The sequence below is a fragment of the Zootermopsis nevadensis genome, unplaced genomic scaffold (genome assembly GCF_977971745.1).
Source record: "Zootermopsis nevadensis isolate Lab colony 2312 unplaced genomic scaffold, Znev_1.0 Znev_ptg000030l, whole genome shotgun sequence".
NCBI lineage: Eukaryota > Metazoa > Arthropoda > Insecta > Blattodea > Termopsidae > Zootermopsis > Zootermopsis nevadensis.
The window spans coordinates 19,751,821-19,777,511 of record NW_028259162.1 but is presented as its reverse complement, the minus strand read 5'-3'; the positions used below and the strand labels follow the sequence as shown (position 1 = coordinate 19,777,511).

The window sequence follows — 25,691 nt, the reverse complement described above, 5'->3', positions numbered from 1 at the left end:
TTATCTAAGAAATACACTTAATAATTCAGTTGATATTTCGAAGAAAACACAACATTTCATCATTACAAAGATCAACTTATTATTGCTGTTTAATGCTTTGAAGCCAAAGCTCATCTAAATAATAATAATTAAGAATAAAGTTGATACCACAAACAAAACAGCCCTCTACCATTGCAGATATCATCTGGTTAATGCTGTTTGAGGAAACAATCACTGTTTACACTGAAAATCATACAAATTCCATAAATACAGAATTGAGTTATTGATTTTTGGTGCAGACGGGGTATATACTTACCATTCGGCTTTAAAGGTTAAAGGAAATAATCCCTGTTTACAGTGAAAATCATACAAAACTCTTATGTACAAAATGCATAATTATTTATTGTTAAAGCAAGTGGTGCATATAATTACCACTGCACTTGAAATGGTTAATTAAGCCAGTCATATCATGTTATTTGTTTATTTTTTATAGTTTATTTAATGACACTTTTCAGTAGCTCAGACTATATGGCGTCTAATGAGAAGATGATAGTGTATAATGAATTGGAAAGGATTTGAAAGGAAGCATTTGTGGTCTAATTTAAGGTACTATACTGGCATTTGCCTGGAGGGCCTGAGGAATATCATGAAAACCCCAGTCAGGATAGTTTGTCTCAGGGCCGAGATTTGAATCTGGGACCTGCAGAATACAGAGCAGGAGTGCTAACCACTCGACCATGACGTTTGTTCATATCATGTTAGTTTTATTTAATAACCAAGTAATTGTGAAGAATGCTATGAGAATCTTGGCCATTTGTTTATAGTTTGTTTTAAATGTTACAGATGTATAAATGCTAATGCTTTATTCTCATGCTTTAAAATTTGTTGCAGAGTTGTTGATGGCAAAACAGTGACTACAACTACAACCACTAAGACAACAAAGGAACAGGGAAGCATGCAGGAACATCATGATAAAGATTCCTTTGATAAGGATGATTTAGGAAAGCTGAAATAAGTCATCCCACTCTCAAGGACATTTGAGATGGGTTTCTACCACCAGCATCAGCCCTTACTAGAACACTTCTCACATTTCAAACCAATGTATATAAAGTTTGACATTGTTTAAAGTTGAGAAAAGAAATTCCACAAACAGTACCAAGAAATAACACTGGTCCTTGAAATAGTACTGTCAGGAGTAGATGCTTCATTTTTGCTTCTAAAACTGCCAGTGGAATAATAGATATATAGTTTGGGGATTAGTGTTATCCCTTCTTATTCAGATTTGACATATTATCTTTAATCTCCATACAAATATAATACTGCCTGGCACCCATATTTGGATCATTTTTACATTACTTTTTTTAGTAAGTATGTGAGTAATTAAATATCATCACTTACAAAGGAAAATAGGGGATATGCCATACCTGAGTCAGCAGACATGTGCTCTTAGTATTGAATCCAGAGTTGTTCTATTCTTATCGAATTACTCATGTGATGAGTGTATTATCAGAACAGAGGCTGTGTAACATATTTTGTTTGTCTTTTGTGTTTTTATTATGTTCTCTTCCTATATTTATTATATAATTACTTGAAAACTGTTCTTCTGTCCGATTGGTGTGCAGATTAAAGCATTAAGTGAGAAAACATACAAGTACCATCTCTGATTCATATGAACAATTTGTGAAAATCATGGAGAGGTCTAGACCAGTTGCAGCTGTGAATCTGTTGTCGCAGAGATGCAATTATTTATGATTTATTTTTAGACAAATGCATGCACATCTTAATATTAATTTTGAATCCCTTTAATTTTACATCAAATATATCTTAATTTCAGTAATAGAAATTTAAATGATTGTGTATTTATTTTAAAACTTTGGAGGACATATTTAGCACGCACTTTTCTTGAAATTTACACATTGTGTAAACTGCAAAGCTTTATGCATTAAAAGGAACATTTGTCATTTCTAGCTTGATGAAATATAATCTGCTAGTCTCCATGGTGATCATTTACTAACAGAAGTCATGAAACGTTTTATCACATGGTATTGGCAGTAATGTTCACTTTGTTAAGGAAATGGCCTATTTTACGCTGGAGAAGGGATAATATGATTTTTCTATACTGTCTTGATAATGTAATAGTTCAGTAAATGCGTCTGTTTTCCCCTCTGGGAAGTTTATATATGCCCATTGTGATTTCTTCACTGATACGCAGAAATTCCTAACATGACGTCTATTTATGAAAGACATGTTGCCAATGACATTACAAAGAAATTTCCCTGATTTGTAAATAATCATCCCTAGATGTTGACAGTTACTGCGAAGAAATTCTGAATTTCTTCATATGAAATATCTCCAATTTAAAACATAATCACATTGACAAATATTGCAATGAACACTGTGAAGAAACATCCTTTACTTGACATTGTAACTATCACTCCATATTTATAATTATTGTAATGATTATCATGAGTACATGTTGTCTTATATAAATATACTCATTACTCTATAGTGATGTTAACTGTTGTATTATATCTATTATGTACACAATATTTTCACACATAAAATAACATGAAGAGACTCCCCTGATATGATGAAACACATTAATTGCTCTTACAGCAATGTTAAGTGTGTATACATCCATATACACAATATTTTCACACTAAAATAACATGAAGTGACTTCCCTGATATGATGAAATATACTTAAGCTACTGCACAGGAATCATATACAAATATGAATTCAAATTTGAGAAGTTGTGATGGCAGGATCACATCTCTCAAATCTGAAGAGCGATATGTATACCTACTTCGTACTTTAATAGAGTTATCTATTAAACTACACCTGTATTTTTAAGAATGGTGTTCTGCCACTTGGTGGTAATCATGTTATAAATGAATTATATGAGTAGCCCACCTCTAGTACCATAAGCCTCTGGTTTATGACAGATTCAGGAGTGATAAGCTCAAATCATAAATTAGAGATTGGGATGCAAAGTTGCATGAGTGATTATAAAATTCAGGTGTGCGATAAAAATGCTCCTAGTCAAACACATTATTATACTTGATGAATAGATTTGAGGGTAAGAGTAATAGTTACCTTCAATAAGTCATACTTGAAAATTATAGAAAATTAAAAAATGTACCATATATTATGTAATGTATAAGGTGAATCATGCAGAATGGCATAATGAGAATATGACTGTAGGCTTCAGGTACTTATTTATACCAGTGCAATGAAAATATCCCATGCCCTTTTCACAGTGTTGCTACTAACAAGTGCATTGAGACATGGTCTGTGGTCATCAAAATAAAATACCGCTCTGCAATCCTTTACTCCTTTCATAAGAAAAACTGAAGAAGAAATTAATATTTTGTGGCCAGTGCTTCTAACTATTGTGTTTTGCTTTTATGCTTGTACAGTGACTTGTCATTTAAATTGTGAGCATTATGATCTTGTATGTCCTAGTGTCATCACTTTTGTTTGTTACTCAAGATCTGACAGTCCCCATATTGCTTTACATACTCTTTAAGATTTGAATGTGTAGTTTAAAACCATTTCCACAAAACAGCAAAATGCTTCAAGCTAGTTGCTGCTTTAGAATGGAGGATTTTGCCAACTGAAATTTGCTGCAAACATTCTAGATGTCTGCACTTCTTCTAGTAGAGAAAGAGTGTGTCATTCTGCAGTGGCCATGTTTCTCTTGTCTTTGGCTTAGCAGCACAAAACCATAAACATGCAAACGTTTGGATTTAATGCTTGACTAACAACACATTTGAATTCCTCAGTTTTGAATTTTTTCTTTGGAAATGTGATAACATTAATTTACTTTATATTTGTATAAGGATCATAGTAACTCTTTACAAATAATTGTTGGATTTATTCAGGAACTATTTGAGTGTTGTTAGAACTTATCAAGCTATGTAACATCTGTCATTATTTCCTTCCAGATAATAATTATAATGTATCTTAGTTGTACAAAAACCTTACAGCATAATATACTTAATAATAAGCAACATTTAGCTGATGAAATAGCTTATTTAAGATGGAGGAAGATGAAACAAAAGTGTTGTTATTTTTGAAAAAGATTTTTTCTTAGCTATTGAAATATACTGATGATGGACTGTGCTTCATTTTTGAGTCAACTTTTATCATCATCATTATTATTACTATTATCAATAACAATATACTTGTCTTGAATGAATGTATCTAAACTTAAGATTGTTGCCAGTGTTTTTATTGGCTCAACAAGATGAATGTGTTAACAGATGAAATAAAGCTTACATAAGTGCCAGAACTTTTTCTCGAGTCTTTTTCACTTCAGTTTACTATCGTTAACAATTTGTTCTCCTATTCCTCCTGCTTGTATGAATTATAGGGTGTTACACTGTTCTTCACAATTTACTTACATATTTTCTTTGAATTTTTGTATAGGCCTAATTTATTCTTTTAGAATATTTGAGATATTCTGACAAACCTATTAGGTTCTGTGCAATTCATGTGCCTTACACTGCATCACATTCTTCTTAATGATCCATTCCCTCATCAATTTAACATAATGCGTGTCTGAAGTTCCCCATAGGCGATCATTTAAAATGTGTGGTTAAGCTGTTCTAATTAAATGCACAAACAGACTGAACTAAGCAATGAACCTCTGTTGCTCATGTATTTAATGAATAAACTATGCATTTTTCAGTCACTGCTTCTGAGTGATGTGCTGGTCATTGCTGCTAACTGAAGATGGGAAAAACAAAGAACTTATTTATTTGACATTCGATTTAGCTCTGCTTAAATCAAGAAACAGAAAGAGGAAATGTTTATTGAATGAGGCATCATGCTTCGGACCGGCGATACGGAATGCGCGCTGGTTCGAGTCTCGGAGGAGAAGAAATTTTCTCGTGAGCTTTCGACCAGTATATGGGACCTGTGCGAACCCAGCATTGTGAGGAAATTGGGGAGCTACAATGGGTAGCGTAATCCGGTCAGGGAAACAAGCAATGGCTTGGGGTTCGTCATGCTGACCACACGTCACCCTATATCTGGTTGGATGATCGTTCACCTGTGCTTAGGCATGTGAACGTGAGACCAGCAGTCAAGCTAGTCCGCTTTGACTCTCTGCAGCTGTTACGCCACGGATTTATTTATTTATGGCTAATAAACATCATCTGCTGAGGCTTCAGATCATTCTGAGTCACATTTTAACTCTGAGAAATAATGAGAGGATAGGCTACATTTGATTTTCATAATCATAGTATCCCTTGTAGTATTTGGTCATTTGAGCCTTTCATTATATGATCACTTTTCTTCTGCCACATGATTGGTATCCCATAATATAGGCAAGCTTTGATATTATTCAGTTAACCTCAACAAAGCTTTTCTCTTATTTGTGTTACTGCTAGCTTTCATATTTTGAGATCACAACCTAGAGCCTAAAAACCTGTCCCACTATACCCCATGTAGGCGCTTGTGGGGGAATGCAGGTATGGCTCCTACTCATTCTTAACCTCGACACTAGATGGAACTGAGTGCTTAGCATTACACCCTGGCTGCGCTTTACCCCCAGGATACTGCTCCATGGTGTTAGTTATACTTCTCACAAGACATCTCTGAGCTTTGCTGACCATTATAAATAAACACTGGTGGCCAGCCAGTCTAGAAGCAGGGAGGGAATGGTCGTGACAGTGCACAAGACGTCTTGCTCCCGACTTGCTTGTTCTATGTTCCCTTACATCTTAGTGTGACGTAGCCCACGCTCGCAAATATTTTGCATCCAGTACAACACAGGTTGTGGAGAGGAAAGGAAGGAATTTGCGAGTCACAGAGTACCGACTGGACTTCGTTACCACTAATGTGCCATCGACGTATTCTCTATTCTTTATTCATAGATGGAGAGGCAGTATGTTGCTTAGCAGAGATAGAATAGCATTCTGCTCGGCGCACACATTATCTGCCACAGATGGTACGCTGCAGCCGTAGGTCGTCAATGCAGGTAGTATCCAAGATCATGTTTTCGCACATTCGAACTCTCAATGAATATCCAGCTGAAGTATATTTACTTATGGTAGTTAATCATGAAAATAACTGAGCAGGAATTTGAAATTGATTATTAATTTGAAAGTTGGTAAAGTCGGAATTTAATCAGTATGTTTAAAAATATTTCCAGAAAGTCCTATTAAAGGTATGTATGCATAATTACCGTGTTAAGCAATATTAATAAGTGTAGTACTAACATAACATTTCTGCAGCGAAAATTTAGTAGGAATACTTTCGCCAATTCCAAGAACCGATATTAAAGATTGTGATTTTATTGTTCGTTTCTAACCACAATCTGTAATTTGTCAGTGTGTTATTTTACAGTGCTACAACCCATTTAAACCCAGACATCTTTATGTTTCGAAATTCCAGGGGACCATCGCTGAGGATTTCGACGTATTCGATCAACTATTGATATATATTCTGCATTTGTCAGATACTGGAGAAAAAGTGTTAGTGTTAAGGGACTATATCTTTTACAGACTTCAACAAAGCCTATGTTTCAGTTAGGAGGGAAGTATTACACAACATTCTGATCGAATTCGGTATACCACTGAAAGTACATAGTCTAATTATGATGTTCCTAAATGAAAGCTATAGTAAATTTCAAACAGATAAACATTTACCTGAGGCATATGTTATCCAGATTGGTCTGAATGAAGGAAACACTTTTTCACCATTACTTTTTTAGTTTTCTCTTAGAGTATCCCATCAGGAAGGCCCAAGAAAATGGAGAGACTAGAATTGATTGGGGCACATCAGCTTTTGGGCTATGCTGATAAGGGAAATTTATTGGGTGAAAACAAGTATAAAGTAAAACATTGAGTACAAGCTTGTGAGGAAGTTTGTATAGAAGTAAACACTGAGAGAAATAAGTACATGGTAATGTCTCATCACTGGATTACAGGGCTGTTATATGTGGGTAGCTAATATAGCTAGTAACCTCTTTGAAAATGTGTCAAAGTTTAAGTGTTTGGGAATTAGAATTTGAAGTTTTCACAGTGGTGAGTACAAAAATGGCCATATAGTCTGGTTAAAGTAAACTTCTACCAGACTATATGGCACTACAGCCCAGAAGACAGCCATGCTCAAATCGTGTAGTATCTTACACTTGACACTTTTCAAGTGTGCTCTGTGTGTGTGTGTGTGTAGGGTTGAACATATTTGCTTCTTAAAACACTTGTGTCAGAACTCGTTTTTTAGGTGGTAATGTATTTTTTGATTACCTGGAAGTGTTCAAACTTTTCTCACTCACTATTTCCTGCTGTGGTCTTCAGTAATGCAATACTGATAGGTGACAGAATTTTTAAACAGCCTAAACGTGAAGTTTCCATGGTGTCATGATTTGTCCTCATAAGGGTTTTGGAGACTTGCCTTTCTTGCTAGCCTGTTATTTCCCGAATCCATTTGCTACATGATTTTGCAAGGAATTATCACTCGGCATCCATACCAAAGTAGCAGAGGTTAATAAAAATTTTCCTGTTTTTATACTGAAGGGCAGCACCATCAGATAGGAGGTAGATTTTAGTCAGATCTTTCAGTTTACCAGAAAGAAATCTGCGTAGTTTGCTTTGAAACATGGGTTGAGGTTCTGAAGAGGTAACTTGGGGTCTAAAAGTGAAGAAGTAACACAAGGCTGGATGAAATTGCATTGTGAGGAGCTCATAGTTTATACTGTTGATAAAATATTAGGTTGATCTGGATTTATCTGGCCCATGATATGGGGCTAGTGACAAGCTTTTGTGAAGACTGGAATGAACCATAAAGAGGGGGGGGGGGAATATCTTGACTTTCTGAGCAACTTAATGGGTGAACAGTTTACCTCAAGATCCTTACACTTCAATGCCAGGATCACACTTCTTTGTACTTCATCCAGTCACTATTAATCAACTACAAACATTCTGCTTGAAGCATATAATAAAAACTGAACTCAACCTAGGTTATATATGTAACCTGCAACATATTCCAAATTATGATTATAAAACACTGTAACAAATTGGACTGCTTTGTAACAATAATTCCATTTGACTCATTTTAAACTTGTGTTACTTTTAAATATAATTTTAACTATGCCACTTTGTAACATTCACTATAATTCTAACCATAGTTTATTTTTAACCCCTAGGTGGCATACTATACACAAATTTGCCTGAAGATAGTATAACCATACCGAAACATTGTTGCCAAAATAAAGAACATAAATTTTAAGAATATTAAGTCTTAATTATTACATATACTCATCTAATATGCATGCTAAACAATGGACTTTTGTTAATAAATGGTGTTCACTTTGACCAAACATCTTGTTACCAAAAGATGCATAGGTAACTGGCCAGTTTATTGTAAGGTCTCTGGCCATTCCTTTCCAAATGCCTACTCCACTGCAATATTGATCATGCTTCGCAGAGCCCCACACCTGTACAATGAAAGTACATTCCATGTTTAATCGTAGGCGTTTGAACTTCCTAGGTCGTCTATAATTAATCCGTCTGGCTTTCATCTCTTGGGGATTCTCAACAATTGGTTTTTACAGGATGGTGTTGTCAACTCCATACCCAACCCTCCTCCTTTTCGTGGGTTTGGGACCGGCTAGGAGTGAATATCTCAGACCTAGGCAGAGTTATTGTAAGGATATACTGCTTAAAAATAACCACTGTCATCCCCCATTCAGCTTGATATGTTAATAGAATTTATGTCGTTGTGTTAGCTTCTGTGAAATTGTTACTCTACAGTCAGTTTTATTTTGAGAAATATTGTTCATGTTTTGTTAAACTCGTAGGTACACCATTCAAGTTCCGAGGTGGCTGTTTGTAGTAAAGACCATGGATTTGAACTGTGATGATGTGTATGATGATAGACTTGAAGAATATAAAGGTTCCATACCTGGAGAAACTGAGAAGAAGTCTTCATCACATTCATTTCAAATGAGGCCCGAATTTAATGAGAGGTAAATCTGTTATCCTTAACTGATTTACTGTTGCTGAAGAAAAATAGAATGCTTAGATCCCTTTATGCATGTTGTTTTTTTAACATTTAAAACTCTGTTTATGTGTAAGATATTAAGTTGTTACATTTTTGTGGGTGTGTAATTTTTTTAAACAAAATATTGATAGTACAGCATTCTGAATATTTTCCAGAACAACTCTGTAACATACATCAGAATTGTATCATGCATAACAATGAAACTGTTAAGATTTAGTGTGGAAGTTTGTGAAATACACTTCACAGCCATTTTGCCACCTGTTGTGGTGGGCTATGTGTACTGTATAATTAATGTTTAATTGCTGCATTTTGCAAGGGTTTGTACCTCCATTTTTTCTGCATTTACCGATTCGGACAGTCATTGCATGTACACTTTTATGCTGTGTATGAGAAAGCATAAATTATTTCCAAAGCAAATCCATATATTATTGTTCGTAGATTCCGAGCAGCGACAGTGAAGGAATTGATCCATGGTGTGATGAATGATGAGTTGGGAGGGAAAAAATACACAGTGGAAGACGCTGAGATGTGGACTAAGAATATTGCAACCTCTGTGCGTAACAAGGTGAAAGGTAAGTGGATAGAAATGTAGTGAAATCTCCAGATGCTAAACAGTTTTGACTCTTTGTTAGAAATAGCTAATAAACAACTACAACAGCTGGTAATAGAACGTTGAACGTGAAGAATGCCAATACAGAAACCTGAAAGAGACTTTATTGTGAGTCACTTGGTTCTGTCAGCATTACAAACTGATATTGTAAGATCCACTGTAACAGTTTACTTTTATCTCTGAGTCTTCTAAGGGATATTATGGTGAGTTCAGTGAACAGTAAAACAGCTAGTTTCTCATAGATGATGATTACATTTTAGAATTAGAAAAACGTATTGGTAGAACTGTCTTATACTGCCACGGTGGTCTAGTGGTCAGAACACTAGCCTTGTAATCCTGGGGTCCCGGGTTCGATTCCCGGCGGTGCCCGAATTTATAACTTGTGTTGGGCAAGGCCGTGGTCTAGGCAACACGGAGTTTTCCTCCGGGGGCTTCCCCTGTTTCTCCGTGGCATCCCAACAATTACTCCATTCACACACAGAAGAAGGCAATGGCAAACCACTTCTGGATCATCTGCCAAGAACGTATATGAACAGGTCCCAGTCCGAGAAAAGGATGAAGGATCCCGTTCATATGGACCTGTCGTCAGACAGAACACTAATAATAATAATAAAGCACTATCTTGCACCATTATAACACTTAACAAAGTAAGAATGGTTGAGAAAAATTTATACCATCTTCTGCATCTGTACTTTCCTTTCAAATAGCAAATTCTTTTTATCAAAACTCTTCATTGAAAATTATTTCAATTTCTTTGGATTAATTACAATGTCAAAAAACAAAATTTGTAAATTGGTTGTGTTTTTATATTAAAAAACTTTTAAACAAAACCTTACTATCATCAATAAACTCATTAAACATTTCTGCGAAGTACCAATGCTCCCACAGATAATATTAACAGATTAATGACTTTAATTTGAAAATTAAGTCACTGCTCTGTAAATGTAATGTAATTTGTATTTAAAATGATTGTCATATTGTTTAGCCTAAAATACATCGTTCAGACGAGTGGTGTTGAATGGTGTCATTTTCATCAGGTTGTATTAGTCCATAGTTCATCATATTGTAATTGAACATCAGTCATTTGTGTCTTTCCTAGCCAAATCAACACAGTTCATAACCTTGCCTTCACTGATTTGCATGATAATTACAGATATATTAAATATTGTGGATATAAGTATCCATATAAATTATTGAGCAGTCTAAGTGAAGTAGTTTTGAAATGTGGCCACAAGATGATGCTACAAGGCGCGTCCCAAAAGTAAGTTTCCCTGGGGCGGTTTACAGAAACAAAACACAATTTCATGGAAATATTTATTGCAACAGATACAGCAAGTGTCCAGCTATTTTTCAACATATTCGCCACCGGAATTGAGACATTTGTCATACCGTGGGACCAACTTTTGAATACCTGTGTCGTAGAAGTCTGCCACCTGGGATTGGAACCACTGTGTGACAACCATCTCCGCCTCTCTGTCATTCTCAAAACGCTGACGCTGACCGGACAGGAATTTCTTGAGGTGTAGGAAAAGATGGAAATCACTGGGAGCGAGGTCCGGGCTGTAGGGTGAATGATTAAACACCTCCCAGCTGAACTCCTGCAGGAGACTTGCTGTCCGTCGAGCCGTGTGCGGCCTAGCGTTATCACTGACCGCACTTCACAGTCGGCGGGAGCTGGAATAAGAACCTCCATCTTCAACAGCTGCAACGATGCTACTGTGAGAACGCGGGAAGTGCCGTTAGTGCATGCGCCATGCTACGTCATTGCTCTATCACGTACGCACAGTCGCTTCGCGCAATATAAGGTTTGCTAGCTGTGGGACGAGTGGGAAACTTACTTTTGGGACGTGCCTCGTATATACTACCAAAGTTCAACAACCCCAGTAGCCACAGGCATTGACACTTCAGTCTGTTTTACAGTGAAATTAATTAAACTCTGACACGTGCCTGTTATTGTTCAGGTGACTATAAATGATTTTTGATTATTTGACAAGAGGGAGGGAATGTGTGTGGGAAAAATTCATAAATTTGGACCATAATGACAATGATATTGACACAGTACTGCAATGTATATGAAAATTAGGTCCAGAATTGTGTCTATCAGCTTCAGTCAGTTGAAGCTTCTTGTAATAACAGGATACCTCAGCCAGTGTCAGTTATTTAAGACTTCGAGGGAAAGTGTCAGTGTTGCATGGTGTTACAGAGCTCGGGTTTAAGAGATACAAGTACGTGGTACAAGTTGTGCTTGGGGAACAGCATGGAGCTGGCATCAAAATTGGCTCCCGCTGCCTCTGGGATGCTGATACCGATCACTATGCCAGTGATGTTTTTATTAATGTGAGTGTAGCCACCTCAGTATTAGTAGCAACTGAAGAATGCATGGAGAGAAGGTACAATGCCACTTATTGTTTGGTTTTGTGAAAAGGAATTAAAGCTTTTTTGACTTCCTCAATAACACTGATATTTTATGCCAAGAGTCTGATAGAGAAATTTAATAAATTCAGTAAAACCTCAATAATTCAAAGTTCTTGAGGCTTTAGAGAGTTTTTGTACATCTTGGAAACTGAACGGTGTCTATAGTTTCGTTGTTTGCGTCTGTAGATCTGGTAATAATACAGGGCAAGTCAAAATGAATGAAATTCAGATGCACAAAATTGATACTGATGGAAAGAGAAACTCTCCAAGTTTTGTTTCAGTACATCACAGGTGTTCAATGTGAACCCCCTTGGTAACTCGGCACACATCCAGCCTGTAGTCGAGTTCCTCCCAGACACGTTGCGGCATATCAAGATCGATTGCTGCAATGGCTGCTGTGATACGCGCTCGCAGATCAAGCAAGTTCTGTGGTAAGGGTGGCACGAAGACTCTATCTTTGACGAACCCCCACAGAAAAAAATTACAGGGCGTCAGGTCCGGTGAACGTAGAAATCCAGGACACAAAAGGCTCACCTGTCTTCGATGGCAGCCATTTTCTCTCATATCGCCCCTGGCGGTGAACAGTGTTACTACGCGGCCGCGAAGTATACCAACATAAACTTGGAGAGTTTCTCTTTCCATCGGTACCAATTTTGTGCATCTGAATTTCATTAAACGTAAGTAGCATGTCTTTCAAATCGGGAACATCATTTAGACTTGCCCTGTACAGTACAGTTCCAGCTTGCATGGAGACAGTGACAGCATATCCTGTTTTTATAATGTTTTTCATAACCTTCCAAGCTTACATGTGTCTTCAGCAAAGTGGAAAATCAAATCACCTTCAAAGCAATAAGAAATGACACCGGATGGTTACTAATCAGTAAGTGGCAGGTCCTACTGTAGGAAGGTTCCTGCCTTTAGAGCCTTTAGATGGGTTTTATGCCTGCATAATGGTTAATCTACCATCATACAGGAATCAGCCACATGAGCTGAAATGGGGTACGTAAAAGATGACATTTAGTAAGTGGCATGTGTTGAGACATTTCACTACCCCTTGTTAACGACCTAATTATGTATATCCATAATCTTAGATTTTATGCAACATTTTTGGAGAAAGTGAAGGAACATGTTGAAAATATAAGTTTCAGTAGAATCCAAAGAAACTGCAAAATATTAGGATGTAGGAAGATACTTTGGAATACACATACAAAGATAAGATAAATACTGAGAAGAATTATGGATTTGATGACATTTAAATCACGGTTCCATCTTAACCTTATTTTTCTGTATTTCAGGAATCCATATTTTGCATGACAGTTGTGTTTGCCATCTACTTCTACTGAAGGAGTCGTCTTAGTACGGTTCATCCATGATAGTCAGCATTCAGGTTACATTGTTTGGATATTATTTTGGAACTTAGAGAATTTTCAGCTGTGCATTACTTCCGTTATTCAGGTTCTTTTGGCATAGAAATGTTTATTGAGCTTTTTGAATGCACTTTTATGGTTAACGTACTAATGCCCCATGGCATATTTATACTTCAGAACATTTCTTAATTTTTATACAGATATTTATTTGTGTTTGTAGACCTGAATGTATTGTTTGTGTTATTTATTGTATCAACTTGCAAGTGTACATGGTGTCACCTAGAAGAATATCATCTAGACTGCAATGAGAATGTCAGATCTCAGATATCTAGTATTAACTTGGAACAGGATGCTTCAGAAGCTGATAGTCCCTTAGCTGGCCAAGAAATTCTCCACCTTTTGTGGAACCTGAAGGTTCATTACTGTGTTCACAAAACCCTGCCATTGGATATTATTCCGAACCACTTGTAATCTGTTATGAACAAGGCTATAAACTGTATTTGAATACATGTTCATATTTAGTTACTTTACATTTGGTAAACTTCTTGTATAGAGTATATGCACAATTTTGTGGTATTTCAAAGTACAAGTTGGAACGCAGTAATGAGCTGTGGAAGATATATGAGGACTTGTTTAATAGGATTTGAAGATTTCACGGCAGTGAGTCTGATTATTACCCTGATAATGGAGCCAGCCATCATCAGGACTTGTTTAATTTTGCAGAAACAACAAATTATTGTTAGTAAAAGTACATCTTGCTTTATTGTGCAACATTTAGAATACTGTATAGGATTTGAGGTTCTCACGGTGGTGAGTCTGAAGATGGCTGTCTTCTTGGTTTATGCACCATGTAGTCTGGTAGAAGTTTACTGACATTTTAGAGGTCCTTGCTGCCTCCATCATCAAGGTGATGATGGAGCAGCAAGGACTTCTGAAACGGTAGTAAACTTGTACCAGCCTACACGACACATCCCATAAGACAGCCATCTTCATGTAAAACACCGTTTCTCAAAGTCCAATTCACAGACCAGTCTATGGCAATTGGACAAATTAATGTTTGCAAAAGAGTCTTGATATTTCAAAATATAATAGTATAATGAATATTTTTTACAACTTGCATATATTGAATAGCTGAAGATTTCAAAGTCATTTTGGCATCTTATAATGCCTGTTTTGAGGAGCAGTGCTGATCAGTTGAGTATACAGGACTCATAGGTTGGCACCATATTCTTGATGTTGATGAAAGCATCCTCACCACCATATCGCTCCAATATCTCAAGTGTTTCTTGAACAAGGTCACCTACATTTTCGTGATTCATCTGTGTGTAATCAATTCCATCTCCCAAATTCACTGTAATGACATCACAAAATTTGTCTCCTTGTTGAACAAGTAGAGGTTTGTTACCCATAGTCAGATTGAACCTTCTGTTAACCTTTCACGTGCTAAGCCTTAGGCCCATTACACAGTCGAGCGGACGCTCCGTCCTCTGCTCTCCACATGCGGATAAGTTACCTTGTTCTTTATGTGACTTTACACGATTCGACGGAGCGGCCTGCGCGCGGAGGAGTCGTCCGCGTGGCCCTTCCGTCTCCGCGTCAGTTAATTCCATTGAACAAGTTGTAACTTGCATAGTCAAGCGGACAACGTGCGACGGATCATTTCATTTCTAAACAAATTCGAGGAAGCTTTACTGAAGATACTAGAGGAAAACATAGAAAGAGAAGATGATGAAGACAAAACCTTCCTAAAATCAATATTGCCGACTTTAAAAACATTCAACAATGATAAAAAACTCAAGTTTTGATCAGAAGTATTGAATATACTTATGCGCATTAAAAATCAGGACAGCTGTTTCCAGATTCCTTCATATTCTCAAAATCCTGTGCATCCATATGGTAACCAATATATCACTTATCCGCAAACCAGACAAATGCCTGTCCATCATCAAAACCAACCATTCTCCCGTCCAGTACGTTCATCTTATGATCAGCAGCCCGCACAAATTTCACCTCAGCCACAATCATCTTTTAATCAGCAGCCTCCTCAAATTTCTTCTCGACAACACTCACCTCGTCTCAGTGCAAATGCAGAAGAAATCACATCATCACCATATGACACAGTTTCATCCTGGAGTTCTACTTCCATATCACCCAACATCAGTGAATAACAGAGATCATATGCATTAAATAATAATTATAATAATAATAATAATAATAATAAGCAATAACTGTAATAATAAAACTCTTTTAAGTGATAATTGGTCTTCTTTACTTACCTTAATGTAACAGCAAGTCTTTCTATTGGAGATATGGATACCCTGTTCAAACTGGAAACACTTAATTTGGATTCCAGCTTCCCTTTGAGTTCATCAAAGGATTTAATTGACATGCGAAAATAGTTAAAAAACTTATCACTATCTTCACGAAAATCCATGTATAATGTCGTGAAAGCGCCTTTCAAACTTCTTTGAGCAACTATAGGATGTACATAATATCTTCTATTTTTCCATTGTTTTCTCATTTTATATATGTGGTACACAACTATTACTTTCAGTCTGTATCCATCCATTTTCTACGACAAACTGATGAACCTCCGCGGCACTGTGTAAACTTGCCTATCCACATGCGGAGAGCGGAGGACAGAGCGTCCGCTCGACTGTGTAACGGGCCTTATTCTCATTGGTGTGTTATGTGACAACTGAAACATTGTAGTCCACTGTATTAATGTATAAAGAAAGGGAGGCATACAGTGTTAGCATTTCTGCATTTATACGTGTCAGATGATTGATGAACACGGAATAGCAAATTCTTTGAAAGGAAGCTTCCATGGCTTAATGCTTGCTACCATCCTGACATTTGTGTTACAGACTGAGGAAAACCAGGAACACCTTTTGTCAGGATAGCTATTGTCCGCGAGGCACAAGAGTAGATGTGGCCTTGTCAGCTGTTGCTTGTGTGTCAGGGGGAAAGTGGGTTCTGTGGTGCTGGTGATGTATTCCTTACCTAAGAACATTGTGCTATCAGTGAGTCAGTACATTAGCTCACGACGTACGGCCTGTATAAGCTGCGGGCGTTTTGCAGTCCACTAGTAGCACAGAATTCTACCCCACCTACCTCGAAGATGTTGGATCTACTCTCGTTCCTCGCGGACAATAGTATCCAAGCCAAGATATTAACTTGGAACTTCCAGTAAAAGTAAGATTGACCATTTGGGCACAATGTTCATTGTTTTCCAGTTCAGTTTTCACACATTTCAGAATTTTACATTGTTTTCTCTGTTACTGATGCTGGAAACAGTTTGGAGGGATACTGTAGTACAGTGAAACATGCATTGTGCAAATATTGCATTACAACAGTTGTGCATGATGATGGACTCCATCTTAGGCTGGGTGCCACATGACCGTACAAAGTACGCCCGTTGTAACGGACGTCACGATGTGCGTTACAACTGCCGTACTTTGTACGGTCGTGTGGCCCCAGCCTAAAACTGCAATATTTTACCTGGCTGTTGTTATTAAAGGTAGCTATTGTTTCATACTTTCTTATAATTTGAAAGTTTGAAAAAAAAATCATGAATCTCTTAATTTTATTATTTACAAGTGGAATAAAAGTTTTATCAACAGTGTATAGATTACAACTACAGAATTGTGTTCCAGCAGTTGATTAAATAACTTTTGCCATTAGAGTATTAATATTAATACTCACCATTTATATTCTTAAATACATTGAAAATGGGCAGAATCTGTCGGTAGTAAGGTACCAAGGCCTTCCCCACCATGTCAGCTGACATAACCAGACTTTGGATCACTTTGAGTGTGGCGCATACTATCTCTGGATTTCTGGTGTTCAGAGCATCTGTTACAAATGAACAAACAAAAAAGAACACTTTTGAATCAGACATTCTGGTACATTCCAGTGGCTGTGAATTAGCACATCTGGTTTACATAATAAATATGAACTGAAGGTGTTGAAGGTAAATTTGTCTCTGAGTTTAATCGAGTATCACACTACGAAGTCATATAAGAGATTGGAGGTATAGTTCCATACATTTACAACTTTAGTGCTACTTGGAGGTGTGTAATCAGCTTTATGCCCTGGGGAAGTTTAATTGACTGGATTAGCATTAAGAAGATACTAATCACATTAAGGTATAAATTATAAAGAAACAGCTGTATTAATACAATTAATTTTGCACAAATGCTTCTATTAAGTGTCTACAACAAACTGAAGATGATAATGAATTACTGAAGCATGTTACAATTATTAAATGAATTTAAATATCATCTTTTTGTTTGTTGTTAAAAATATAGTGACAAGTTTTATCACCTGTGTTGTGATTACACTCTGTTTCAAAGTACATGAGCAGGTTCAGTCACTGTGCACATAATAATTAGTTTAGGTACTGAGTCTGGGTGTGTAGGAAAGAAGATATCTAGGATTGGAAGAAAGCGTTTAACACATTAATTATGCCTCTATTATCATTAATGAAAATTGTCAATCATTCTACTTTCAAGCTACTGGAATAAGTAAATATCAGATAATGGTGAATGGAGAATGTTTATTTAATTCAGAGTGGAAACAAACTTCTGTTTCATCACTTTCACTGTGGGCCCTAGTTTCCTTTTTTGGCCTGATTTGATATGTATCTTATTTTAAAAATCGGAGTGTGATGTTTGAACTCACTCTTGATAGGAACGATGAGCTGTGGGATGACGGGCAGGATCTTGGGGCCACCATTCTGCAACATGTCATGGATCCCTTGTTGTGCTAAGAACTTATATGGATGCACTGTTTCGCAGAGTCCTTCGAAGAACTTTGGAAGGTGATTGTGGTAATTAAGTTCTTCAATTTCTACCTGGCAGAGAAATTATTTTGAGAGTAGTTGAAATGATGATTTTGTATCATGATCAGTAGCTCCTGATGTGGTATATGTTTTTTTAAGACTGCTGTATTTTAGTGTGTTTGCAACCCTGGTGCACCTATTAAAATTGCTACATTGGTTTATCACTACATGTGAAACAACTCAAGAAAAGATAAAGCTGTTGTGATTAAATTTGATATTGGAGAATTTTACACCATGTTGTTGATGATTTCGATTTTTGTGTAGATTGGACGATTTTAAAAACCACTTTACATAAGAGCATAAATAATCTTTTGAGCTTATCTCAATAAATAGCTTGGAAAAAAGTTGCTTAAATACATCTTTTATTTTCTTGGATAAGTATAAGGAAAGTTTGCATAATTTCTTGGTTAAGCGTGAAAAAGAGTTGCAAGCAAAGGTAAACTTGTCCGTGGTAATTACTGAGTTTCACACCATGGAAATATTTAGGGCCATGGAGGTATAACTCTGCTCTTTTTTAACTTTGGCTCTAGGTAGAGGTGAGAGGTTGTTTTTATGTCCTGTGCAATTTACCCCTAGGGAAAGCTCATTCACTAATGTTTAGAGAGGAGGCTCAGTGGGAACCAGAGGTTAATCTGAATAAAATCTCTTGCCCATGCCAGGAATAAAACCCTGGTTTTTCAGCCTGCAGCCTGGTCACTGTACTGACAAGTTGCATGAATGAATTTTAGCTTACTTGCATGAACATTCACTATAGCATTAAATCAAAGATGTCTGATAACACTGATGTATTTTCAGCAGTTTCTTTATGTAATCTTATTACAGTAATTCTACATAAATATAAATTGCTTTGTTGAGTGGAAGATTGCAGTTAAAAACAAAACAAGCCATCTTCAGACTTACCGCCGTGAAAACCTCAAATCCTACAAGTCTTGAGTTCAAGCTGCGTTGAAGTCAGGCTTATTTTATTATTAATGCAGTGCTCTGTTACAGTATGACAAAAAGCATATGTTAAACAAATTATATAAAGATGCCTGTGTTCTGGGTTGTAGAATTGTTTAGTCTGGTAGAAGTTTTTCAACATTTCAGAGGACCTTCCTGCCTCCACTGCCCTGTTGATAGAGGCAGCAAAGACCTGTTAAACATTGGTAAACTTTGAACAAACTACATGGTGCTACAAGCAGAAGATGTCAGTCTTCCTACTCACCACAGTGAGAACTTCATCCTACTAACTAACTAGAAGGCTTACCAAACCCGAAAGTTCATCACCGAATTAACCAAAACCCTGGGCCAAGAAAATCCAGTCCCCTTCAACTCCTATCCTCCCATCTACGTCTAGGTCTCCCCAGCGGTCTCTTCCCCTCAGGCTTCCCAACCAATACCTGGTGCACACCTTGTCCCATCCATGCGCGCTACATGCCCCGCCCATCTCATTCTTCTCAACTTAATCGCCTTGGCAATACTGGGGGAGGGGTACAAATGTTTAAGTTTGTCATTATGCAGTTTTTTCCAGACCCCATTGTCTTCTCTTCTAGGCCCAAATATCCTCCTCAACACCCTGTTCTCAAACACCTGCAATCTGTGTCCCTCCCTCAGAGTGAGAGACTATGTTTCGCACCCATACAAAACAACAGGAAAAATTATTGTTTTGTACACTTTAATTTTCAGGTTCTTAGAAATCAGACGGGAAGACAAAATATTTTGAACTGAGAAGTAGCAACTTCATCCTACTAATTATGTCAATTTAATGTGTTTAATGACAGTTAACAGTAAAACCTTGGTATTGATGGTTTATTCGTTCAGTATATATTGTTCCTCACAAATCTGAATAAATGTCTACTAACTGTGAATTATGAAGTGTCTCATTCAGTTTTTGCTATTCATCCCTCTGCAATACAAATATTCTCCTCAGCAGCCTGCTTTCAAACCCTTTCAATTTGTACTCTTCCCGTAATCTGAGGAACCAAGTTTCACACTCATGCAAAGAACAAGTAAAATTATATGTTTACATGTAAGATTTGATACAGTATGACCCCTGAAACGTTGGTTAGCATTGACCAGACTACACGGTGCAACAACCCAGAAGACAGAAATCTTTATACGTTTACATGTTTTATATAAACATATTGTAATTGTCCGTACCTGTGAACACCACAGCTCGCCGCAGACCATCTACGGCTACCGAACCATCGGATCAATAGCTAAGTGCATAGTTCTACTCTGTGAATAACAACATCTAATGCAGTATCGTTTGAAAAAACTTTTGTGAAACACCTTATTTATTTCTAAACCTTTTGATTAAATGAATTAATTTCCGAGATGCCACTGATGATGACCTCTTGAGGTTGAAACGCGTATGGTAATAGTGTCTTTTTGTAGTGTTAATAGTTGTTAGTTTACTTATTTTATATTGTATGTAGTTGATTATGGTGATATTTCGTGGTAATGACTGCAGTCGGTTTTATAACTTTTCTTATAAATAAGTGCTATAATAGATTCCTTCCATTGCGCTGGCAGTTCTTTCTTGTTCCAAATAGAATTAATAAGTTTTGGACCTTGGAATGGAATGTATTACTTCACGCTTGGATAAGTTCAGCCTTAATTTGAACCGTATCTCGTGATTTCTTTTTCTTCCAATAGCAGTCTGACATTCAAATGACCTAGGCTCGGGTACTGGCGGCTAAACTGAATAGCTGTCAAAAGAAATTCTTACACTTATTCAAAATATTGCCACCATGCAGTTTAGAATCTTTTGTCGACCTGTCTATCTGATGATGCATAAACTGAAACTTGAATTTCACCTGTTGTTTTATGTGGGTGTGAAACTTGGTCTTCAAGGGAAGAAGTCATTGAGGGTGTTTGAGAACAGGGTGCTTACAAGAATACTTGGACGTACAAGGGATGAAGTGGCGAGAACCGTAGTAGGGAGGTCAGTAATTTGTACTCTTCCCCAAATGTTAAGGTTATGAAATCAAGGATGACATGGGGTGGGCATGTAGTATGCATGTGGTAGATGAGACATGACAGAATTCTGATTAGAAAACCTGAATAAATCAGTCAGAAGACTTGGGTGTAGATTGGAGGATAATATTAAAATTAATTTTAAGAAAAGTGTTCGAAGTTGTGGATTGGATTTGTCTGGTTCATGATAGTGGCTACTGTGAACAGCAATGAACCTTCAGGTTCCATGAAAGGCAGCAAATCTTTTGACCAGCTGACTATACTATCGACTTATCAAGAAGAACCCTGCTCCATGGAGTTTGTTTCTCATCACTGGCATTCATGCTACATGTCCTAGCCTCCTTGATTTTGTCACTCTAATAATATTTCGTGAAGAATGCAAATTATGAAGCTTCTCGTGCAACATTATTTTTAGTATTCTATTTATGTGAATGAGATGCAATTTTCCTAACCAAACTACAAGAGCTGAGATATTGAACTCCCAATTTTTATACTGCGTGGTGTGATTAAATGAGTAATGGGTTGGTGAAGGTAATATCTCGGTAGGTTATTATTTGTGTCGCTGGTGTAGAATTCACAAATGTTTATTTCTTTAGAAGCTACACCAATATTTCCCAAACGAGTCAGTACTGAAAGATAAATGATAGGGTGTGAGGAATAAAATGCAGGAGAACGTGGCCATCTCGTGGCACATTCTTCACTAGATAAAGGAAGTTCTAATTCGCCTAGGCACAACACACCGGCTTCGAATCTTTGATGTTTCTTGTGGTTTTCTCAGTTATTCCACGTGAATGTTGGGATAGTACCGAGTCATAGCTACGTAATCAATTTATTATCTCAGTAAACTCTGCATAACATCAACAGTTTTTGAAGAATTGCAAAATAAACGAACAAATGAATGATAACCACATCACACATTTAGTTCAGTGAAGAGAGGCAGCTCAGGGATTGTGCCCAGAGCTCAGGCGACATAAATCCTACCTTCCATGCTATCTTGATGCCACGAGTATCAAATACTGTTGCTATTGGGAAGTCTCCGCACGTGTAGAATCGTCTGAACTTTGTCACTAGTTTTGGTGACCTCTTCAAGGAAGCATCGGGTCTAGGCAGAGGTTGTACGGTGATATTTTCCTGCAGGGTCTGGATGGTAAACGCTGGTACAACTCTACGTAAAATCCTCTTGGGGGCAGTAGGCATAGGCCTCCGCAAATTCTGCCTGAAAACCCTTCCACTATCCATGTATAATTACATCCAGTCTGTAGTAAAACAAAATGGTATAATCGGTATGCTGTTGTTTTTAACTCTATGGATAATGCGTTCAAAAATTAGTTAACGTTTGGTGTATTTTCACAACCAAAAGCTGGAATGCTTATTGCCTAGCAACAGTAAACAATATCGATTCGTGCCTATTTGTATTTCCACAACTTAGCATGGTAATCAAAAGTTGCTGTGTACTACGTGTTATTTGGATTTTTGTAGAATTTTATACAAAATCGTGTTTACATTCAATTAGTTGGCCATTAGCTTATATTTGTAATCAATTCACAGGCATTTCCCCGGACTCCTTCCTGTTCCAGCCTAGGTCAGCGTAGCCTTCTGACCCGGATTTCCCCTGCCTTGCCCTACTTAACATTCAATAGATCAATCACAGGTGATTTAAAGATGTCGAGTGTACGTAAACAGGGGAAGACTATTCACAGGGAAGCTGTGTGATGAGGAAGAAAGACGGAAAGATCTAAAATTTAACCTTGACTCGTGCAACAGACAGGGCAGCCAGATATGCGGGTGTATCTAAGGCTTTAATTAAGAAGGTAAGGCGAGAATCAAAAGATACAGACGAGAAGGGCACACGCCAGGGAAACACCGGCCTAGACCTACTGACATATCAGTGATAAGGCGGACTGTGCAAGAATTTTACGCAATACGAAAGAAAGTACCAAGCTGCCCCAAGCTACTCCCCATAATTAAACAAAAAAATTACTTTCCATGGGGGTGTTGATTCTCTACGGAATATTTTACATAACTTAGGGTTTAAGTGGAAGACCTTGATTGGAAGGCCGGACATAGTAAACTGGCGAGCGAGGTATTTAGTGAATATGAAGGAATGAAGGAAGACAAATATTCTACCTAGATGAAAGCTGGGCAGACAGCAATTTAACTTTCAAAAAAGTGCTGGCAAAGTACGGAATTTAAAGGGGAATGCTCTGATGGAAATGCTGGGAAAAGACTGATTATGGTTCACGTTGGATCGCGTGCTGGTTTACTTCAAGGTGCGGGACTGATATATAAAGTTTGCTCGGCAAGTGGCGACTACCATGGTCAGACGAACAGTACAAATTTTGAAAAGTGGGTTAGAGAGAAAATGTTACAGAATTTGCCGCCCAGTTCAGTGGTAGTACCACAGTGTACAAACAGATAAAGCACCATCAAAATATTCGGTTAAATCTGAAATGATCTCATGGTTACAGAGGCACTGAGTTTTCTGTGATCCAGCTGTGAAAAAAGGCCAGCTGTATGACCTAATACTGACAAGGAAACCAAAAGAATTTTTTTTCAAAATTGATCAGTTACTAAACGCCCATGGTCACATTGTAGTTAGGTTGCCTCCATATATGTGTGACCTCAGCCCAATTGAACTAGGATGGTCTAAGGTAAAAAACTACGTTCGTGAGAACGTGACAGGGCGGCTGCTGGATTAAACAACAGAATGGATTTAAACTGTGACTGCAAAGAATTGGGAAGGATACTGCCAACATGTGGAACAACAATACTGGAAATGGGACTGGGTTGTTGCTGACGTGATCGACTTACAAATTATTGCCAATCCAAATGACAGTAGCGATGACGAAGAGACTTCTTGTCAAGATTTTGAGTCTGGAGAAGCAACTGACTTTTCTGACTCCGAGTACTGTGAGGTAATTTTAAATCTATACTCATTAGAACTAATGAAAGCCTTTTCTCTGTTGTTCCTTCAGTCGTTGTGGAACGAATGCTTTTAGGTTGGCTAGTAGCAGCTCGTCACTTACCGCGAAAACTTGCGCATGCGCGTATATCGCACTCCTACCAGGGTTTATCTCGTGATCTGCGGACTGTACCTAGTACGGCAGAGACCGAATGAGACTGCGACCGGCGGATGGCACACGGTCGGCCACATACCGAGTCGTGCAGAGGCCTTTTGAAGCAGAGAGCGAGGCAATCAGCAACCCCGTGGGATAGAGGCCGATCACGGCAGAGACAGGCAGTGGCATTCACCGAGGCTGTCATGCAACTCCTCGTTTGAGTTTTGAAAAAAATTGAAAATTTTCGAAAAATCAAAAAATGTTGGAAAATGTCTGAAAAGCGCACAAAACCAAAATTTTTTGAAAAATTCGAAAAAAAATTTGAATGTGTAATTTTTCAAAAATTGTATGTTTTAGCGCGTTTTTTTGTGATTTCCAGCATTTTTTGATTTTTCGATAATTTTCGAAATTTTCAAAAATATCCCCACCTCATACCTAGCAGAACCGGTCTCTGTCAGTCTGTCTCTTTGTACTGTGTCTCTGACGAACGCGGTCGGTGCCTCACACGGCCTCTAACGTGCAGACTCTCAACAGCCCAGGTGTGGGATTCACCACGTAAGGCAGAGACCAAGGCGGGCAGACACACGGTCGGCCACACACCGTGTCGTGCAGAGGCCTGTTGAAGCAGAGAGCGAGGCAATCAGCAACCCCGTGGGATAGAGGCCGATCACGGCAGAGACAGGCTGTGGCGTTCACCGAGGCTGTCATGGAACTCCTCGGGTGAGTTTTGAAAAAAATTGAAAATTTTCAAAATTTTCGAAAAATCAAAAAATGCTGGAAATTGTCTGAAAAGCGCACAAAACCAAAATTTTTTGAAAAATTCGAAAAAAATTTTGAATGTGTAATTTTTCAAAAATTGTAAGTTTTGTGCGCGTTTTGGGTGATTTCCAGCAGTTTTTAATTTTTCAATAGTTTTCGAAATTTTCAAAATTCGCCCCACCTCATACCTAGCAGAACCGGTCTCTGTCAGTCTGTCTCTTTGTACTGTGTCTCTGACGAACGCGGTCGGTGCCACACACGGCCTCTAACGTGCAGACTCTGAACAGCCCAGGTGTGGGATTCAACACGTAAGGCAGAGACCAAGGCGGGCAGACACACGGTCGGCCACACACCGAGTCGTGCAGAGGCCTGTTGAAGCAGAGAGCGAGGCAATCAGCAACCCCGTGGTATAGAGGCCGATCACGGCAGAGACAGGCGGTGGCATTCACCTAGGCTGTCATGGAACTCCTCGTTTGAGTTTTGAAAAAAATTGAAAATTTTCAAATTTTCGAAAAATCAAAAAATGCTGGAAATTGTCTGAAAAGCGCACATAACCAAAATTTTTTGAAAAATTCGAAAAAAATTTTGAATGTGTAATTTTTCAAAAATTGTATGTTTTGTGCTGGTTTTGGGTGATTTCCAGCAGTTTTTGATTTTACAAAAATTTTCGAAATTTTCAAAATTCGCCC

The 25,691-nt window shown here is 37.7% G+C and overlaps 3 protein-coding genes across 8 annotated transcripts in view; 2 read left to right on the top strand and 1 right to left on the bottom strand.

Moving 5' to 3' along the window:
- LOC110830363 (uncharacterized) overlaps positions 1-4,273 on the top strand; it is a 96,143-nt gene extending 91,870 nt beyond the window's left edge. The window contains exon 9 of the mRNA XM_087358869.1: positions 871-4,273. Within this exon, the coding sequence (XP_087214995.1) occupies positions 871-994 (124 nt within the window). The 3' untranslated portion in view covers positions 995-4,273. The remainder of the gene's footprint in view (positions 1-870) is intronic.
- Positions 4,274-5,772: 1,499 nt separating this feature from the next.
- On the top strand, positions 5,773-22,089 carry LOC110830364 (dynein light chain Tctex-type protein 2B). Of its 6 annotated transcripts, none has more exons than XR_015537980.1 (6): positions 5,972-6,154; positions 8,789-8,956; positions 9,430-9,563; positions 11,805-11,938; positions 12,298-12,693; positions 13,312-20,073. XR_015537980.1 is itself a non-coding variant. In XM_087359168.1 (6 exons), exons 2-5 carry the CDS (start codon positions 8,832-8,834, stop codon positions 13,357-13,359), a joined length of 441 nt encoding a protein of 146 aa, XP_087215294.1. In that variant the 5' UTR covers positions 5,972-6,154; positions 8,789-8,831; the 3' UTR covers positions 13,360-13,403; positions 20,381-22,089. The 6 variants fall into 6 exon arrangements, 5 of the variants coding, with proteins under 5 accessions (XP_087215293.1, XP_087215294.1, XP_021920871.2 ...); XM_087359168.1 differs by lacking the exon at positions 12,298-12,693 and adding an exon at positions 20,381-22,089 and having other exon boundaries at positions 13,312-13,403; XM_022065179.2 differs by lacking the exon at positions 12,298-12,693 and having other exon boundaries at positions 13,312-13,403; positions 19,892-20,073.
- LOC110830365 (parkin coregulated gene protein) lies at positions 14,574-22,569 on the bottom strand. Its single transcript, XM_022065180.2, has 4 exons — positions 22,166-22,569; positions 18,067-18,238; positions 17,089-17,238; positions 14,574-14,734 (listed from the first exon to the last, which is right to left on the bottom strand). The coding sequence occupies exons 1-4, from the start codon at positions 22,421-22,423 to the stop codon at positions 14,574-14,576; spliced, it is 741 nt and encodes a 246-aa protein (XP_021920872.2). The 5' UTR covers positions 22,424-22,569.
- Between the last annotated feature and the right edge of the window lie 3,122 nt (positions 22,570-25,691).

What these genes read in the sequence shown, in the direction of transcription:
- LOC110830364 (XM_087359168.1), top strand. Translation starts at nt 8,832, where the DNA reads ATGGATTTGAACTGTGATGATGTGTATGATGATAGACTTGAAGAATAT. An exon ending in TGTGCGTAACAAGGTGAAAG is followed by an intron (nt 9,564 to 11,804) that starts GTAAGTGGATAG and finishes ATGGTGTTACAG; the next exon opens with AGCTCGGGTTTAAGAGATAC. An exon ending in CCAGTGATGTTTTTATTAAT is followed by an intron (nt 11,939 to 13,311) that starts GTGAGTGTAGCC and finishes TCTGTATTTCAG; the next exon opens with GAATCCATATTTTGCATGAC.
- LOC110830365 (XM_022065180.2), bottom strand. Translation starts at nt 22,423, where the DNA reads ATGGATAGTGGAAGGGTTTTCAGGCAGAATTTGCGGAGGCCTATGCCT. An exon ending in GCATCAAGATAGCATGGAAG is followed by an intron (nt 18,239 to 22,165) that starts GTAGGATTTATG and finishes TTTCTCTGCCAG; the next exon opens with GTAGAAATTGAAGAACTTAA. An exon ending in TGTATTTAAGAATATAAATG is followed by an intron (nt 14,735 to 17,088) that starts GTGAGTATTAAT and finishes ATGTCATTACAG; the next exon opens with TGAATTTGGGAGATGGAATT.